Source organism: Oncorhynchus gorbuscha, unplaced genomic scaffold (genome assembly GCF_021184085.1).
Source record: "Oncorhynchus gorbuscha isolate QuinsamMale2020 ecotype Even-year unplaced genomic scaffold, OgorEven_v1.0 Un_scaffold_2220, whole genome shotgun sequence".
NCBI lineage: Eukaryota > Metazoa > Chordata > Actinopteri > Salmoniformes > Salmonidae > Oncorhynchus > Oncorhynchus gorbuscha.
The window spans coordinates 27,501-49,730 of NW_025746789.1; the positions used below are offsets into that span (position 1 = coordinate 27,501).

The 22,230-nt window shown below is 27.9% G+C and overlaps 1 protein-coding gene across 6 annotated transcripts in view; it reads left to right on the forward strand.

Moving 5' to 3' along the window:
* LOC124025287 (voltage-dependent L-type calcium channel subunit alpha-1C-like) overlaps nucleotides 1-22,230 on the forward strand; it is a 69,608-nt gene that overhangs the window by 10,088 nt on the left and 37,290 nt on the right. For 3 of the 6 annotated variants that reach the window (XM_046338850.1, XM_046338846.1, XM_046338848.1), the window contains 2 exons: nucleotides 1,007-1,117; nucleotides 19,948-20,031. In XM_046338850.1, coding sequence (XP_046194806.1) covers nucleotides 1,007-1,117; nucleotides 19,948-20,031 — 195 coding nt within the window. Of the gene's footprint in view, nucleotides 1-1,006; nucleotides 1,118-19,947; nucleotides 20,032-20,839; nucleotides 20,924-22,230 lie in introns of all 6 variants that reach the window. The other 3 variants (XM_046338845.1, XM_046338847.1, XM_046338849.1) reach the window with 1 other exon arrangement.

Here is a 22,230-nt window from a genome sequence, read left to right on the forward strand (position 1 = left end):
GTGTGTGTGTGTGTGTGTGTGTGTGTGTGTGTGTGTGTGTGTGTGTGTGTGTGTGTGTGTGTGTGTGTGTGTGTGTGTGTGTGTGTGTGTGTGTGTGTGTGTGTGTGTGTGTGTGTGTGTGTGAAAGACATTGGCATCCGAACATGACTTAAATCGTCCATCTTGGTCAGGGAAAACGTTGAATTCGTCCATCTTTATTCCCTCAGCCCAATACGGTAGCATCAATCCATTTATACATCTCCTACCCTAAACACAGTGAACCACATAGTGCCCTGGACACTAGAGCTGCATTATGGGGAGGATAGTCTATCTATATCAGTTAAAAGACATGCTAGTATCTCAGGTATTGGTTCCTAGATGTTAGAAAGAGTTGTTGATTTTTAAAGGATTTATCTCTATTTTGCTGCGTCAGTATTTCTGTTGTTGCTCGTTGCATTCAAGGCTTCTACTGTTGCCTGAGGTGGGTGTGTTCACCATGTGATTACATAGAATAGCCTGAGGTGGGTGTGTTCACCATGTGATTACATAGATTAGCCTGAGGTGGGTGTGTTCACCACGTGATTACATAGAATAGCCTGAGGTGGGTGTGTTCACCATGTGATTACATAGAATAGCCTGAGGTGGGTGTGTTCACCATGTGATTACATAGATTAGCCTGAGGTGGGTGTGTTCACCACGTGATTACATAGAATAGCCTGAGGTGGGTGTGTTCACCACATGGTTACATAGAATAGCCTGAGGTGGGTGTGTTCACCACGTGGTTACATAGAATAGCCTGAGGTGGGTGTGTTCACCACGTGATTACATAGAATAGCCTGAGGTGGGTGTGTTCACCATGTGATTACATAGAATAGCCTGAGGTGGGTGTGTTCACCATGTGATTACATAGAATAGCCTGAGGTGGGTGTGTTCACCACGTGATTACATAGAATAGCCTGAGGTGGGTGTGTTCACCATGTGATGACATAGAAATGCAGATCGGGGATTAAATGTCTGTGTGTTGCAGCATCACGGCCAGACCCACTCTTTCAACGATGCTATGAACATCCTCAACATGCTCTTCACCGGCCTCTTCACTGTGGAGATGATCCTTAAACTCATCGCCTTCAAACCACGGGTATGTCTCCACCTCTCTCCACCTCTCTCTCCACCTCTCTCTCCACCTCTCTCTCCACCTCTCTCTCCACCTCTCTCTCCCCCTCTCTCTCCACTTCTCTCCACCTCTCTCTCCCCCTCTCTCTCCACCTCTCTCTCCACCTCTCTCTCCCCCTCTCTCCACTTCTCTCCACCTCTCTCTCCCCCTCTCTCTCCACCTCTCTCTCCACTTCTCTCCACCTCTCTCCACCTCTCTCTCCACCTCTCTCTCCACTTCTCTCCACCTCTCTCTCCAATCTCTCTCTTCACCGCTCCCTCCCTCTCTCTCTCCCCCTCTCTCTCCACCTCTCTCTCCACCTCTCTCTCCACTTCTCTCCACCTCTCTCTCCAATCTCTCTCTTCACCGCTCCCTCCCTCTCTCTCTCCCCCTCTCTCTACCCTCTCTCTCTCCCCCTCTCTCTACCCTCTCTCTTCCCCTCTCTCCTCTCCCTCCCTCTCTCCCTCTCTCACTTCCCTTCTCTCTCCACCTCTCTCTCCACCTCTCTCCACCTCTCTCTTCACCTCTCTCTTCACCTCTCTCTCCTCTCTTTCCCCCTCTCTCTTCCCCACTCTCCTCTCCCTCCCTCAATCTCTCCCTCTCTCCCTCTCTCCCTCTCTCACTTCCCCTCTCTCTTCCCCTCTCTCCTCTCACTCCCTCTCTCCCTCTCTCACTTCCCTTCTCTCTCCACCTCTCTCCACCTCTCTTCACCTCTCTCTTCTCTCTCTCCACCTCTCTCTCCACCTCTCTCCACCTCTCTCCACCTCTGTCTTCACCTCTCTCTTCTCTCTTTCCCCCTCTCTCTTCCCCTCTCTCCTCTCCCTCCCTCCCTCTCTCCCTCTCTCCCTCTCTCCCTCACTCTCTTTACCTCTCACTTTCCCTCTCTCCCTCTCTCCCTCCCTCTCTCCCTTTCTCCCTCCCTCCCTCTCTCCCTCTCTCCCTCTCTCTTCACCTCTCTCCCTCTCTCCCTCCCTCCCTCTCTCCCTCTCTCCCTCTCTCCCTCACTCTCTTTACCTCTCACTTCACCTCTCTCCCTCTCTCCCTCCCTCTCTCCCTTTCTCCCTCCCTCCCTCTCTCCCTCTCTCCCTCTCTCTTCACCTCTCTCCCTCTCTCCCTCTCTCCCTCTCTCCCTCCCTCTCTCCCTCCCTCTCTCCCTCTCTCTGTCTCTCCCTCTCTCTTCACCTCTCTCCCTCTCTCCCTCCCTCTCTCCCTCCCTCCCTCCCTCTCTCCCTCTCTCCCTCTCTCTTCACCTCTCTCCCTCCCTCTCTCCCTTTCTCCCTCCCTCCCTCCCTCCCTCTCTCCCTTTCTCCCTCTCTCTTCACCTCTCTCCCTCGCTCTCTTCACCTCTATTTCCCACTCTCTCCCCTCTCAGGAGTCTATCGCTCCAAAACACTTCTCTCTGTCCCAGAGAGGATTCTTATCATTACTAAATTAGTTTTAGCCTTTAGAATGTAATCAAGTTAATCAAGTCTGTCATTATATAATTATATGTTATCAGTTGGCCTATAAACTATGCCTTTTATGATCTGATTAAAGTTAAAAAATAATCTAAAAGATTAGAGAACTAAAGATGCATTAATGATTTGGTTCAGTGTCTGATGTTGTGTAGGTTTTTATTTTTTGTTTTACATGTTGCTCGGTAACCTGGTGAGTTTATTAGTCCAATCAAAATGCCACCTACTGCTTCAGCTGTGCGCTTACGTTGTTGAAACAACAACAGATGGGTTCTTCTGTAGAACAGATACAATATCTGCATCCCAAACAGCATCCTATTCCCTATTTAGTGCACTACTTTAGACCAGAGCCCTATTCCCTATATAGTTCACCACTTTAGACCAGAACCCTATTCCCTATATAGTGCACTACTTTAGACCAGAGCCCTATTCCCTATATAGTACACTACTTTAGACCAGAGCCCTATTCCCTATATAGTGCACTACTTTAGACCAGAGCCCTATTCCCTATATAGTGCACTACTTTAGACCAGAGCCCTATTCCCTATATAGCTCACTACTTTATACCAGAGCCCTATAAGCCCTGGTGGAAAAGTAGTGCACTTTAAAGGGGATAGCATGCCATTTGGGACACTGACAGAGAAAATACATGGATGGACAGAACAAACCGCCCTCTCATCAGGTTACTAAGCAACGCCTTCATGTTTATTATAGATTGCCCAGCTGACTGCTGTGAAGCTACAGTGAGATCTCTGTTGCTGCTTATTGTGGTGCTGATCTCTGTCTGTGTCTATGAGGAGATCGTTTTATTCCTGCTTTCTATGATAAACTGGGATAAACCATTGATGCAAATCACTCTTGGTCATAAAGGAGACTAAATATCTTTTAATTGTCAGTCAACAAAAACCTAGTTTCTCATATAATTAATCTCACATTGTGAAGGTTTTGTGTTCTTATCTTGGCTGGGTAGAAGTACATCGAAATAGGTTGTTTAAGTGGCGCTGCAGTCTAAGACACTGCATCTCAGTGCAAGAGGCTTCACTACAGTGGTTCAAATCCAGGCTGTATCACAACCGGCCGTGATTGGGAGTCCCAATCGGCGCACAATTGGCCCAGCGTCGTCCGGATTTGGCCGGGCTAGGCCGTCATTGTAAATAAGAATTTGTTCTTAACTGACTTGCCTGGTTAAATAAATATATATAGTATATAGATAATACACTGAGTCCTAATTGGTGAGCCCTGATTGTTTAGCCTTGATGAGTCCTGATTGGTTAGCCTTGTTCTGAAAACCCTGAACGTGTCCTGTCTATGGACACGTCCCACCTCTCTGAAAGACACCCAGAGAACGTTGCATCGTGTGGTTGTGTCACTTTCTAACTCGTGTTACTGACCTTCTCTTTCAACAGACAGGACCGTCATCATATTAATCAGGAGCCTTTTTCTCTAGGTGCCGAGGACACATTTAGCCTCGTCCTGTTCTAACCTGCTCTCTCATCAGCTGCTGTGTACAACACCGACACCGGCTCATAACACACATCCCTTCACTGCAGTCGGGTCAAAGGGAAACATACTGAAGGGTTTTTACCATTGTGTCTTTCTCATTTCTGTATATTGTATGATTGTAAACTACTTTTTCTTTAGGAAAGTTAGATTTTTGGTACTATTGCTGGTATTTTGAAGAGTTCTTTCATCTGGATTCATCTGGATTCCTCTCTCACCATGCTAGACCCTCCAACTCTCCCAGGTCACATCTAGCAACATGCATCTCTCCCCTCAGTGTGTTCAGTCCCTCCATGCTAGACCCTCCAACTCTCCCAGGTCACATCTAACAACATGCATCTCTCCCCTCAGTGTGTTCAGTCCCTCCATGCTAGACCCTCCAACTCTCCCAGGTCACATCTAGCAACATGCATCTCTCCCCTCTGTGTCCAGTCCCTCCATGCTAGACCCTCCAACTCTCCCAGGTCACATCTAACAACATGCATCTCTCCCCTCAGTGTGTTCAGTCCCTCCATGCTAGACCCTCCAACTCTCCCAGGTCACATCTAACAACATGCATCTCTCCCCTCAGTGTGTTCAGTCCCTCCATGCTAGACCCTCCAACTCTCCCAGGTCACACCTAACAACATGCATCTCTCCCCTCAGTGTGTTCAGTCCCTCCATGCTAGACCCTCCAACTCTCCCAGGTCACACCTAACAACATGCATCTCTCCCCTCAGTGTGTTCAGTCCCTCCATGCTAGACCCTCCAACTCTCCCAGGTCACATCTAACAACATGCATCTCTCCCCTCAGTGTGTTCAGTCCCTCCATGCTAGACCCTCCAACTCTCCCAGGTCACATCTAACAACATGCATCTCTCCCCTCAGTGTGTTCAGTCCCTCCATGCTAGACCCTCCAACTCTCCCAGGTCACATCTAGCAACATGCATCTCTCCCCTCAGTGTGTCCAGTCCCTCCAGGTCACATCTAGCAACATGCATCTCTCCCCTCAGTGTGTCCAGTCCCTCCAGGTCACATCTAACAACATGCATCTCTCCCCTCAGTGTGTCCAGTCCCTCCAGGTCACATCTAACAACATGCATCTCTCCCCTCAGTGTGTCCAGTCCCTCCAGGTCACATCTAGCAACATGCATCTCTCCCCTCAGTGTGTCCAGTCCCTCCAGGTCACATCTAGCAACATGCATCTCTCCCCTCAGTGTGTTCAGTCCCTCCAGGTCACATCTAGCAACATGCATCTCTCCCCTCAGTGTGTCCAGTCCCTCCATGACTGCGTCAGTGGGGACGGTCTCACTGGTTAAAACATGTTAGAATATAATAATCCCTAGTGATAATAATATAATAACAATAATCATAATATATAATGCGTAGTGCTAATAAACTACAATAATAATATATAATACCTAGTGTTGATAATATAATAACAATAATCATAATATATAATACCTAGTGTTGATAATATAATAACAATAATCATAATATATAATACCTAGTGTTGATAATATAATAACAATAATCATAATATATAATACCTAGTGTTGATAATATAATAACAATAATCATAATATATAATACCTAGTGTTGATAATATAATAACAATAATCATAATATATAATACCTAGTGTTGATAATATAATAACAATAATCATAATATATAATACCTAGTGTTGATAATATAATAACAATAATCATAATATATAATACCTAGTGTTGATAATATAATAACAATAATCATAATATATAATACCTAGTGTTGATAATATAATAACAATAATCATAATATATAATACCTAGTGTTGATAATATAATAACAATAATCATAATATATAATACCTAGTGTTGATAATATAATAACAATAATCATAATATATAATACCTAGTGTTGATAATATAATAACAATAATCATAATATATAATACCTAGTGTTGATAATATAATAACAATAATCATAATATATAATACCTAGTGTTGATAATATAATAACAATAATCATAATATATAATACCTAGTGTTGATAATATAATAACAATAATCATAATATATAATACCTAGTGTTGATAATATAATAACAATAATCATAATATATAATACCTAGTGTTGATAATATAATAACAATAATCATAATATATAATACCTAGTGTTGATAATATAATAACAATAATCATAATATATAATACCTAGTGTTGATAATATAATAACAATAATCATAATATATAATACCTAGTGTTGATAATATAATAACAATAATCATAATATATAATACCTAGTGTTGATAATATAATAACAATAATCATAATATATAATACCTAGTGTTGATAATATAATAACAATAATCATAATATATAATACCTAGTGTTGATAATATAATAACAATAATCATAATATATAATACCTAGTGTTGATAATATAATAACAATAATCATAATATATAATACCTAGTGTTGATAATATAATAACAATAATCATAATATATAATACCTAGTGTTGATAATATAATAACAATAATCATAATATATAATACCTAGTGTTGATAATATAATAACAATAATCATAATATATAATACCTAGTGTTGATAATATAATAACAATAATCATAATATATAATACCTAGTGTTGATAATATAATAACAATAATCATAATATATAATACCTAGTGTTGATAATATAATAACAATAATCATAATATATAATACCTAGTGTTGATAATATAATAACAATAATCATAATATATAATACCTAGTGTTGATAATATAATAACAATAATCATAATATATAATACCTAGTGTTGATAATATAATAACAATAATCATAATATATAATACCTAGTGTTGATAATATAATAACAATAATCATAATATATAATACCTAGTGTTGATAATATAATAACAATAATCATAATATATAATACCTAGTGTTGATAATATAATAACAATAATCATAATATATAATACCTAGTGTTGATAATATAATAACAATAATCATAATATATAATACCTAGTGTTGATAATATAATAACAATAATCATAATATATAATACCTAGTGTTGATAATATAATAACAATAATCATAATATATAATACCTAGTGTTGATAATATAATAACAATAATCATAATATATAATACCTAGTGTTGATAATATAATAACAATAATCATAATATATAATACCTAGTGTTGATAATATAATAACAATAATCATAATATATAATACCTAGTGTTGATAATATAATAACAATAATCATAATATATAATACCTAGTGTTGATAATATAATAACAATAATCATAATATATAATACCTAGTGTTGATAATATAATAACAATAATCATAATATATAATACCTAGTGTTGATAATATAATAACAATAATCATAATATATAATACCTAGTGTTGATAATATAATAACAATAATCATAATATATAATACCTAGTGTTGATAATATAATAACAATAATCATAATATATAATACCTAGTGTTGATAATATAATAACAATAATAATAATATAATAATAATATATCATCCCTAGTGTTAAAATAATATATAATCCCTAGTGTTAACAATAATATATAATGCGTAGTGCTAATAAACTACAATAATAATATATAATGCTTAGTGATAATAATAATATAATAATAAAATATAATCCCTAGTGTTAAAATAATATATAATCCCTAGTGTTAACAATAATATATAATGCGTAGTGCTAATAAACTACAATAATAATATATAATGCTTAGTGATAATAATAATATAATAATAAAATATAATCCCTAGTGTTAAAATAATATATAATCCCTAGTGTTAACAATAATATATCATCCCTAGTGTTAATAATAATATATAATCCCTAGTGATAACAATAATATATAATCCCTAGTGTTAACAATAATATATAATCCCTAGTGTTAACAATAATATATAATCCCTAGTGTTAATAATAATATATAATCCCTAGTGTTAATAATAATATATAATCCCTAGTGTTAACAATAATATATAATCCCTAGTGTTAACAATAATATATAATCCCTAGTGTTAACAATAATATATAATCCCTAGTGTTAACAATAATATATAATCCCTAGTGTTAATAATAATATATAATCCCTAGTGTTAATAATAATATATAATCCCTAGTGTTAACAATAATATATAATCCCTAGTGTTAACAATAATATATAATCCCTAGTGTTAACAATAATATATAATCCCTAGTGTTAATAATAATATATAATCCCTAGTGTTAATAATAATATATAATCCCTAGTGATAACAATAATATATCATCCCTAGTGATAACAATAATATAATATATAATCCCTAGTGATAATAATAATATAATATAATGTGTAGTGATAATAATAATATAATAATAATATATCATCCCTAGTGTTAACAATAATATATCATCCCTAGTGTTAACAATAATATATAATCCCTAGTGATAATAATAATATATAATACCTAGTGTTGATAATATAATAACAATAATAATAATATATAATCATTAGTGATAATAATAATATAATAATAATATATCATCCCTAGTGTTAATAATAATATATAATACCTAGTGATAATAATAATATATAATACCTAGTGTTAATAATAATATATAATCCCTAGTGTTAATAATAATATATAATCCCTAGTGTTAATAATAATATATAATCCCTAGTGATAATAATAATATATAATCCCTAGTGATAATAATAATATATAATCCCTAGTGATAATAATAATATATAATACCTAGTGTTGATAATATAATAACAATAATAATAATATATAATCATTAGTGATAATAATAATATAATAATAATATATCATCCCTAGTGTTAATAATAATATATAATCCCTAGTGATAATAATAATATATAATACCTAGTGTTGATAATATAATAACAATAATAATAATATAATAATAATATATCATCCCTAGTGTTAATAATAATATATCATCCCTAGTGTTAATAATAATATATAATGCCTAGTGATAATAATAATATATAATCCCTAGTGATAATAATAATATATAATACCTAGGATGTCATAAGGTGAATGCACCAATTTGTAAGTCGCTCTGGATAAGAGCGTCTGCTAAATGACTTAAATGTAAATGTAAATGTAGTGTTAATAATAATATATAATCCCTAGTGTTAATAATAATATATAATCCCTAGTGATAATAATAATATATAATCCCTAGTGATAATAATAATATATAATCCCTAGTGATAATAATAATATATAATACCTAGTGATAATAATAATATATAATACCTAGTGTTAATGATAATGTATATTCCCTAGTGTTAATAATAATATATAATCCCTAGTGATAATAATAATATATAATGCCTAATGATAATAATAATATAATATAGAATCCCTAGAGTTGATAATAATATAATATAATAATATATAATCCCTAGTGTTAATAATATATAATCCCTAGTGTTAATAATAATATATAATCCCTAGTGATAATAATAATGTATAATGCCTAGTGATAATAATAATATAATATAGAATCCCTAGAGTTGATAATAATATAATATAATAATATATAATCCCTAGTGTTAATAATATATAATCCCTAGTGTTAATAATAATATATAATCCCTAGTGTTAACAATAATATATAATCCCTATTGATAATAATAATATATAATCCCTAGTGATAATAATAATATATAATCCCTAGTGTTAACAATAATATATAATCCCTAGTGATAATAATAATATATAATCCCTAGAGTTGATAATAATATAATATAATAATATATAATCCCTAGTGTTAATAATATATAATCCCTAGTGATAATAATAATATATAATCCCTAGTGTTGATAATATAATAATAATAATAATATATAATCCCTAGTGATAATAATAATATATGATCCCTAGTGTAAATAATAATATATAATGCCTAGTGATAATAATAATATAATATAATAATATATAATAATAATATATAATACCTAGTGTTAATAATAATATAATATAATCATATATAATACCTAGTGATAATAATAATATAATATAATAATATAATATATAATGCCTAGTGATAATAATAATATAATATAATCATATATAATACCTAGTGATAATAATAATATAATATAATAATATATAATACCTAGTGATAATAATAATATAATATAATCATATATAATACCTAGTGATAATAATAATATAATATAATCATATATAATACCTAGTGATAATAATAATATAATATAATCATATATAATACCTAGTGATAATAATAATATAATATAATCATATATAATACCTAGTGATAATAATAATATAATATAATCATATATAATACCTAGTGATAATAATAATATAATATAATCATATATAATACCTAGTGATAATAATAATATAATATAATCATATATAATACCTAGTGTTAATAATAATATAATAATATATGATCCCAGTGTTAATAACAATATTATAATAAAATATCATCGCTCATGTTAATAATTATAATAATATATTATAATAATAATAATATAATATATAATCCCTGGTGTTAATAATGATTATAATATATAATCCCTAGTGTTAACAATAATATAGAATCCCTAGTGTTGATAATAATATAATATAATAATATAGAATCCCTAGAGTTGATAATAATATAATATAATAATATAGAATCCCTAGAGTTGATAATAATATAATATAATAATATAGAATCCCTAGAGTTGATAATAATATAATATAATAATATATAATCCCTAGTGTTGATAATAATATAATATAATAATATATAATCCCTAGTGTTGATAATAATATAATATAATATATATATTCCCTAGTGTTAATAATAATATAATATAATATATATATTCCCTAGTGTTAATAATAATATAATATAATATATATATTCCCTAGTGTTAATAATAATATAATATAATATATATATTCCCTAGTGTTGATAATAATATAATATAATATATATATTCCCTAGTGTTGATAATAATATAATATAATATATATATTCCCTAGTGTTGATAATAATATAATATAATATATATATTCCCTAGTGTTGATAATAATATAATATAATATATATATTCCCTAGTGTTGATAATAATATAATATAATATATATATTCCCTAGTGTTGATAATAATATAACATAATATATATATTCCCTAGTGTTGATAATAATATAACATAATATATATATTCCCTAGTGTTGATAATAATATAATATATATATTCCCTAGTGTTGATAATAATATAATATAATATATATATTCCCTAGTGTTGATAATAATATATAATCCCTAGTGATAATAATAATATATAATACCCAGTGTTGATAATATAATAACAATAATAATAATATAATAATAATATATCATCCCTAGTGTTAATAATAATATATCATCCCTAGTGTTAATAATAATATATAATGCCTAGTGATAATAATAATATATCATCCCTAGTGTTAATAATAATATATAATGCCTAGGATGTCATAAGGTGAATGCACCAATTTGTAAGTCGCTCTGGATAAGAGCGTCTGCTAAATGACTTAAATGTAAATGTAAATGTAGTGTTAATAATAATATATAATGCCTAGTGATAATAATAATATATAATGCCTAGTGTTAATAACAATATATAATGCCTAGTGATAATAATAATATAATATATATATTCCCTAGTGTTAATAATAATATATAATCCCTAGTGATAATAATAATATATAATCCCTAGTGATAATAATAATATATAATCCCTAGTGATAATAATATAATAATATATAATCCCTAGTGTTAATAATATATAATCCCTAGTGATAATAATAATATATAATGCCTAGTGATAATAATAATATATAATACCTAGTGATAATAATAATATATAATACCTAGTGTTAATGATAATGTATATTCCCTAGTGTTAATAATAATATATAATCCTAGTGATAATAATAATGTATAATGCCGAATGATAATAATAATATAATATAGAATCCCTAGAGTTGATAATAATATAATATAATAATATATAATCCCTAGTGTTAATAATATATAATCCCTAGTGTTAATAATAATATATAATCCCTAGTGATAATAATAATGTATAATGCCTAGTGATAATAATAATATAATATAGAATCCCTAGTGTTAATAATAATATAATATAATAATATATAATCCCTAGTGTTGATAATAATATAACATAATATATATATTCCCTAGTGTTGATAATAATATAATATAATATATATATTCCCTAGTGTTGATAATAATATAATATAATATATATATTCCCTAGTGTTAATAATAATATATAATCCCTAGTGTTAACAATAATATATAATCCCTATTGATAATAATAATATATAATCCCTAGTGATAATAATAATATATAATCCCTAGTGTTAACAATAATATATAATCCCTAGTGATAATAATAATATATAATCCCTAGAGTTGATAATAATATAATATAATAATATATAATCCTAGTGTTAATAATATATAATCCCTAGTGTTAATAATAATATATAATCCCTAGTGTTGATAATAATATAATAATATATAATGCCTAGTGATAATAATAATATATAATCCCTAGTGTTAATAATAATATATTTTGCCTACTGATAATAATATTATATAATCCCTAGTGTTGATAATAATATATAATGCCTAATGATAATAATTATATAATATATAATCCCCAGTGTTAATAATAATATAATATAATAATAATATATCATCCCTAGTGTTAATAATAATATATAATCCCTAGTGATAATAATAATATATGATCCCTAGTGTAAATAATAATATATAATGCCTAGTGATAATAATAATATATAATAATAATATATAATACCTAGTGTTAATAATAATATAATATAATCATATATAATACCTAGTGATAATAATAATATAATATAATCATATATAATACCTAGTGATAATAATAATATAATATAATCATATATAATACCTAGTGATAATAATAATATAATATAATCATATATAATACCTAGTGATAATAATAATATAATATAATCATATATAATACCTAGTGATAATAATAATATAATATAATCATATATAATACCTAGTGTTAATAATAATATAATAATATATGATCCCCAGTGTTAATAACAATATTATAATAAAATATCATCGCTCATGTTAATAATTATAATAATATATTATAATAATAATAATATAATATATAATCCCTGGTGTTAATAATGATTATAATATATAATCCCTAGTGTTAACAATAATATAGAATCCCTAGTGTTGATAATAATATAATATAATAATATAGAATCCCTAGTGTTAATAATAATATAATATAATAATATATAATCCCTAGTGATAATAATAATATATAATGCCTAGTGATAATAATAATATATAATGCCTAGTGATAATAATAATATAATATAATAATATATAATACCTAGTGTTAATAATAATATAATATAATCATATATAATCCCTAGTGAAAATAATAATATATGATCCCTAGTGTAAATAATAATATATAATGCCTAGTGATAATAATAATATAATATAATAATATATAATACCTAGTGATAATAATAATATAATATAATAATATATAATACCTAGTGTTAATAATAATATAATATAATCATATATAATACCTAGTGATAATAATAATATAATATAATCATATATAATCCCTAGTGAAAATAATAATATATGATCCCTAGTGTAAATAATAATATATAATGCCTAGTGATAATAATAATATATATATTCCCTAGTGTTAATAATAATATATAATGCCTAGTGATAATAATAATATATAATGCCTAGTGATAATAATAATATAATATATAATCCCTAGTGTTAATAATAATATAATATAATAATATATAATGCCTAGTGATAATAATAATATATATATTCCCTAGTGTTAATAATAATATAATATAATAATATATAATCCCTAGTGTTAATAATAATATAATATAATAATATATAATCCCTAGTGATAATAATAATATAATATAATAATATATAATCCCTAGTGATAATAATAATATATAATCCCTAGTGATAATAATAATATAATATAATAATATATAATCCCTAGTGATAATAATAATATATATATTCCCTAGTGTTAATAATAATATATAATGCCTAGTGATAATAATAATATATAATACCTAGTGTTAATAATAATATATAATGCCTAGTGATAATAATAATATATAATGCCTAGTGATAATAATAATATAATATATAATCCCTAGTGTTAATAATAATATAATATATAATGCCTAGTGTTAATAATAATATAATATATAATCCCTAGTGTTAATAATAATATAATATATAATCCCTAGTGTTAACAATAATATAGAATCCCTAGTGTTGATAATAATATAATATAATAATATAGAATCCCTAGTGTTAATAATAATATAATATAATAATATATAATCCCTAGTGATAATAATAATATATAATGCCTAGTGATAATAATAATATATAATGCCTAGTGATAATAATAATATAATATAATAATATATAATACCTAGTGTTAATAATAATATAATATAATCATATATAATCCCTAGTGAAAATAATAATATATGATCCCTAGTGTAAATAATAATATATAATGCCTAGTGATAATAATAATATAATATAATAATATATAATACCTAGTGATAATAATAATATAATATAATAATATATAATACCTAGTGTTAATAATAATATAATATAATCATATATAATACCTAGTGATAATAATAATATAATATAATCATATATAATCCCTAGTGAAAATAATAATATATGATCCCTAGTGTAAATAATAATATATAATGCCTAGTGATAATAATAATATATATATTCCCTAGTGTTAATAATAATATATAATGCCTAGTGATAATAATAATATATAATGCCTAGTGATAATAATAATATAATATATAATCCCTAGTGTTAATAATAATATAATATAATAATATATAATGCCTAGTGATAATAATAATATATATATTCCCTAGTGTTAATAATAATATAATATAATAATATATAATCCCTAGTGATAATAATAATATAATATAATAATATATAATACCTAGTGATAATAATAATATAATATAATAATATATAATACCTAGTGTTAATAATAATATAATATAATCATATATAATACCTAGTGATAATAATAATATAATATAATCATATATAATCCCTAGTGAAAATAATAATATATGATCCCTAGTGTAAATAATAATATATAATGCCTAGTGATAATAATAATATATAATGCCTAGTGTTAATAACAATATATAATGCCTAGTGATAATAATAATATAATATATATATTCCCTAGTGTTAATAATAATATATAATCCCTAGTGATAATAATAATATATAATCCCTAGTGATAATAATAATATATAATCCCTAGTGATAATAATATAATAATATATAATCCCTAGTGTTAATAATATATAATCCCTAGTGATAATAATAATATATAATGCCTAGTGATAATAATAATATATAATACCTAGTGATAATAATAATATATAATACCTAGTGTTAATGATAATGTATATTCCCTAGTGTTAATAATAATATATAATCCCTAGTGATAATAATAATGTATAATGCCGAATGATAATAATAATATAATATAGAATCCCTAGAGTTGATAATAATATAATATAATAATATATAATCCCTAGTGTTAATAATATATAATCCCTAGTGTTAATAATAATATATAATCCCTAGTGATAATAATAATGTATAATGCCTAGTGATAATAATAATATAATATAGAATCCCTAGTGTTAATAATAATATAATATAATAATATATAATCCCTAGTGTTGATAATAATATAACATAATATATATATTCCCTAGTGTTGATAATAATATAATATAATATATATATTCCCTAGTGTTGATAATAATATAATATAATATATATATTCCCTAGTGTTAATAATAATATATAATCCCTAGTGTTAACAATAATATATAATCCCTATTGATAATAATAATATATAATCCCTAGTGATAATAATAATATATAATCCCTAGTGTTAACAATAATATATAATCCCTAGTGATAATAATAATATATAATCCCTAGAGTTGATAATAATATAATATAATAATATATAATCCCTAGTGTTAATAATATATAATCCCTAGTGTTAATAATAATATATAATCCCTAGTGTTGATAATAATATAATAATATATAATGCCTAGTGATAATAATAATATATAATCCCTAGTGTTAATAATAATATATTTTGCCTACTGATAATAATATTATATAATCCCTAGTGTTGATAATAATATATAATGCCTAATGATAATAATTATATAATATATAATCCCCAGTGTTAATAATAATATAATATAATAATAATATATCATCCCTAGTGTTAATAATAATATATAATCCCTAGTGATAATAATAATATATGATCCCTAGTGTAAATAATAATATATAATGCCTAGTGATAATAATAATATATAATAATAATATATAATACCTAGTGTTAATAATAATATAATATAATCATATATAATACCTAGTGATAATAATAATATAATATAATCATATATAATACCTAGTGATAATAATAATATAATATAATCATATATAATACCTAGTGATAATAATAATATAATATAATCATATATAATACCTAGTGATAATAATAATATAATATAATCATATATAATACCTAGTGATAATAATAATATAATATAATCATATATAATACCTAGTGTTAATAATAATATAATAATATATGATCCCCAGTGTTAATAACAATATTATAATAAAATATCATCGCTCATGTTAATAATTATAATAATATATTATAATAATAATAATATAATATATAATCCCTGGTGTTAATAATGATTATAATATATAATCCCTAGTGTTAACAATAATATAGAATCCCTAGTGTTGATAATAATATAATATAATAATATAGAATCCCTAGTGTTAATAATAATATAATATAATAATATATAATCCCTAGTGATAATAATAATATATAATGCCTAGTGATAATAATAATATATAATGCCTAGTGATAATAATAATATAATATAATAATATATAATACCTAGTGTTAATAATAATATAATATAATCATATATAATCCCTAGTGAAAATAATAATATATGATCCCTAGTGTAAATAATAATATATAATGCCTAGTGATAATAATAATATAATATAATAATATATAATACCTAGTGATAATAATAATATAATATAATAATATATAATACCTAGTGTTAATAATAATATAATATAATCATATATAATACCTAGTGATAATAATAATATAATATAATCATATATAATCCCTAGTGAAAATAATAATATATGATCCCTAGTGTAAATAATAATATATAATGCCTAGTGATAATAATAATATATATATTCCCTAGTGTTAATAATAATATATAATGCCTAGTGATAATAATAATATATAATGCCTAGTGATAATAATAATATAATATATAATCCCTAGTGTTAATAATAATATAATATAATAATATATAATGCCTAGTGATAATAATAATATATATATTCCCTAGTGTTAATAATAATATAATATAATAATATATAATCCCTAGTGTTAATAATAATATAATATAATAATATATAATCCCTAGTGATAATAATAATATAATATAATAATATATAATCCCTAGTGATAATAATAATATATAATCCCTAGTGATAATAATAATATAATATAATAATATATAATCCCTAGTGATAATAATAATATATATATTCCCTAGTGTTAATAATAATATATAATGCCTAGTGATAATAATAATATATAATACCTAGTGTTAATAATAATATATAATGCCTAGTGATAATAATAATATATAATGCCTAGTGATAATAATAATATAATATATAATCCCTAGTGTTAATAATAATATAATATATAATGCCTAGTGTTAATAATAATATAATATATAATCCCTAGTGTTAATAATAATATAATATATAATCCCTAGTGTTAATAATAATATAGAATCCCTAGTGTTGATAATAATATAATATAATAATATAGAATCCCTAGTGTTAATAATAATATAATATAATAATATATAATCCCTAGTGATAATAATAATATATAATGCCTAGTGATAATAATAATATATAATGCCTAGTGATAATAATAATATAATATAATAATATATAATACCTAGTGTTAATAATAATATAATATAATCATATATAATCCCTAGTGAAAATAATAATATATGATCCCTAGTGTAAATAATAATATATAATGCCTAGTGATAATAATAATATAATATAATAATATATAATACCTAGTGATAATAATAATATAATATAATAATATATAATACCTAGTGTTAATAATAATATAATATAATCATATATAATACCTAGTGATAATAATAATATAATATAATCATATATAATCCCTAGTGAAAATAATAATATATGATCCCTAGTGTAAATAATAATATATAATGCCTAGTGATAATAATAATATATATATTCCCTAGTGTTAATAATAATATATAATGCCTAGTGATAATAATAATATATAATGCCTAGTGATAATAATAATATAATATATAATCCCTAGTGTTAATAATAATATAATATAATAATATATAATGCCTAGTGATAATAATAATATATATATTCCCTAGTGTTAATAATAATATAATATAATAATATATAATCCCTAGTGATAATAATAATATAATATAATAATATATAATCCCTAGTGATAATAATAATATATAATCCCTAGTGATAATAATAATATAATATAATAATATATAATCCCTAGTGATAATAATAATATATATATTCCCTAGTGTTAATAATAATATATAATGCCTAGTGATAATAATAATATATAATACCTAGTGTTAATAATAATATATAATGCCTAGTGATAATAATAATATATAATGCCTAGTGATAATAATAATATAATATATAATCCCTAGTGTTAATAATAATATAATATATAATGCCTAGTGTTAATAATAATATAATATATAATCCCTAGTGTTAATAATAATATAATATATAATCCCTAGTGTTAATAATAATATAATATATAATTCGGGTGTTAATAATAATAATAATAATAATAATAATAATAATAAAATCCCTAGTGTTAATAATAATATAATAATAATATATTGGATAAATCAATCTTGCTCTATCACTCTGCTACGCTTCTGTACATAGAACACCACCCTTCATTATGACCTCATTTCCTTTTCACACAGAAGGAAGTAAAAGAGACAGAAAAAAATAATATCTTGTTTAATAAGCAATAATCTTCTGGCTTGATATAGAATCACATGAATATATTTGACTGAATAGTGCTTACCTTTAACATGCCATGTTATCAACCCCTGTAAGCTTTTATACTGCGCCCTGTTTACAGAAAGATGAGCTTCGGTAGTAGTAGGTTACACGCTAACAAGCCGTGGCCATGACTTAACTGTACTGTAGGCTACAGCAAGCAAGCAGCAGAACGTGACACACACATTCACTTTTAATATTCACAATAATACATTCACAATAATATTTCATCATTTAATACCAGTGATGCATTTTGTTGCTCTATTGGCTTAAAAGATCTAAGAAGATAGTTTCAGAAGAGATGAGCCACCCCCCAAACACATTGTTGGAAGAGTTTAAGGGCTGAAAAGGAAGGCTTTTCCCTATAATAATGCCTGTCTAACTTGCCTCTCTTACCCCCCCTCCTCCTCTTGCACCTCCGCCCATCCTGTGTAGGGTTACTTTAGTGATCCTTGGAATGTTTTTGACTTCCTCATCGTAATTGGCAGCATAATAGACGTCATTCTGAGTGAGATCAACGTAAGTACATCGCCACCCCTCTCTCTCCACTCGCTCTGTCCTTCTCTCTCTTTCCTTTTCTCTTTCCTTCTCTTTCTTTGTGACAATCTTGTCTTCTATAGCACCATTCTCTGGTGTGGTTTCTTTCCCCAAAGTCCACCCTCCTCCCTTCCTCTCCCCTCTTCCTTCCTCCATCATTCATTTCAAGATGGCCGCTCTCATTCAGGGTTTCCAAGGCATCACGTGATGAAAAAAAGGTGCTTCCTCGTTCTTCACAGTACACAGAACAACAGTTGAGCGTTCTAGAGTACCGAAAGAGTTCTAGAGTACTGAAAGAGTTCTAGAGTACTGAAGGAGTTCTAGAGTACTGAAAGGGTTCCATTCGTTAGGCCTCAGAAGAGAGACCTGGCTCTAAAGCAGGACTGTGACATGTCCTAGGGTTTTCACTTTGACTAACAGGACACACTAACTAACCAAAGAAACTCAACTATTCTTTTATTTAAATGGATTGTTTTGGTTGTGATTTTGTTATTGTTGTTGTTTATTGATGTTGTTTTCCCACATGGACAAGCATGACTGGTCGCCGCTTTCTCCTCTCGATCATCTTGGATTTCGCTCCTTTTATTTCCTCCCGTTTTCAAACTTCAACTGTCATTTAATTTTCAACCAATGTCCTTCCTCCCTCTCTACCTTCCGCTAATCACAGAAGGTCATATATAACTGTTTTCTTTCTTATCTTTCCCTCTCTCCTTTTGTTGCTTCTTTTCTTTCCATTTCTTTTCTTTCTTTCTTTGTTTGTTTGTTTGTTTGTTTCTTCCACCCAACGCAGCATTATTTTGTTGATGCATGGAACACATTTGACGCCTTAATAGTTGTGGGTAGCGTTGTTGACATAGCGATCACTGAGGTTAACGTAAGTAGCCCACCTTTCAGTCTGCCTGCCTGCCTCTCACTCTCACCTCTGAGCATCAATAGAATGTAGACTATTGCATTGTCTCAGCACTTGTTTTGGGTTTGTTTTTTTGTACATTTCTTTCAATGCATATTATCATCACAATTGGGGACATGTGAAGTCCCCAAGGCATGACTGACACTGTATAGCATGATTGGGAAAAAAAAGGTGATATATTTAGGCCTGAAGAAATGTCATTGTAAAACATTTGTTTACATAAAGCCTTTAGCTTGTATGCAAAACTATGCATGTAGACGTGCATTTATTCATGAATATTTACTGGTGTGTGATGTCACCTTTCATGAGAAATTCCTGGCCTTGTTCATAATATAAACAGAAATGTATCTCCTATATAAAATACATTTAGTCGCTATTGAGGGGCTCCCGAGTGGCGCAGTGGTCTAAGGCACTGCATCTCAGTGCAAGAGGTGTCACTACAGTCCCTGGTTCGTATCCAGGCTGAATCACATCTGGTCGTGATTGGGAGTCCCATAGGGCGGTGCTCAATTGGCCCAGCGTCGTCCGAGTTTGGCCAGAGTCGGCCGTCATTGTAATTAAGAATTTGTTCTTAACTGACTTGCCTAGTTAAATTTTAAAAATGCATTTTGTCCCTCTAGTGAATCTAGATATGCATGTTGAGACTTCCCATGATGAGACATGAGAACCATTGAATGAGTATTTACACTCTTAGAGGCAAATGTGAAAATGTTGCTTCTTCATATCCATCGTCTCCTGCACCACCCCAACATCAAATAGTGTGTTTCTAAGTAGGAAAAAAAAAACGATAGAGGAAGATAGGTGTTTCGAATGACCTCAGCAACCAATTAGTAATGCCTCCTCATAATTGGTTAAAATCACATGATGCACACCGATGATGTCATTGGAAACATGTATCTTCCTCTTATCTGTTTTTACTATGAAACGTAGAAACGCACCGTTTTCACCCATGTTGATGTTGGGGTGGTGCTGGAGAGGGTGAATATGAAGTTGAAAAATGTCAAACATTCCCTTTAACACCAAGCTCACAGGTGAATCCTACGGTAACTCAGTACCTTTTATACCTGAGTCTGTTGCATTAAATGGACCTCGTAGCTAATTTGGTCGATTGCTCAATCCTATAGCAGCTCGATACAGTCTGTAACTGTGTCAAATGACATTTGGATCGGATTCCCATAGTTGATCTGGGTTTATCTGTCTAATTGTGTCTGCCGGTCAGTTCATAAACCGGTCATCTCTCTGGGACAGCATAGCGGAATAGCCAGCTTTCC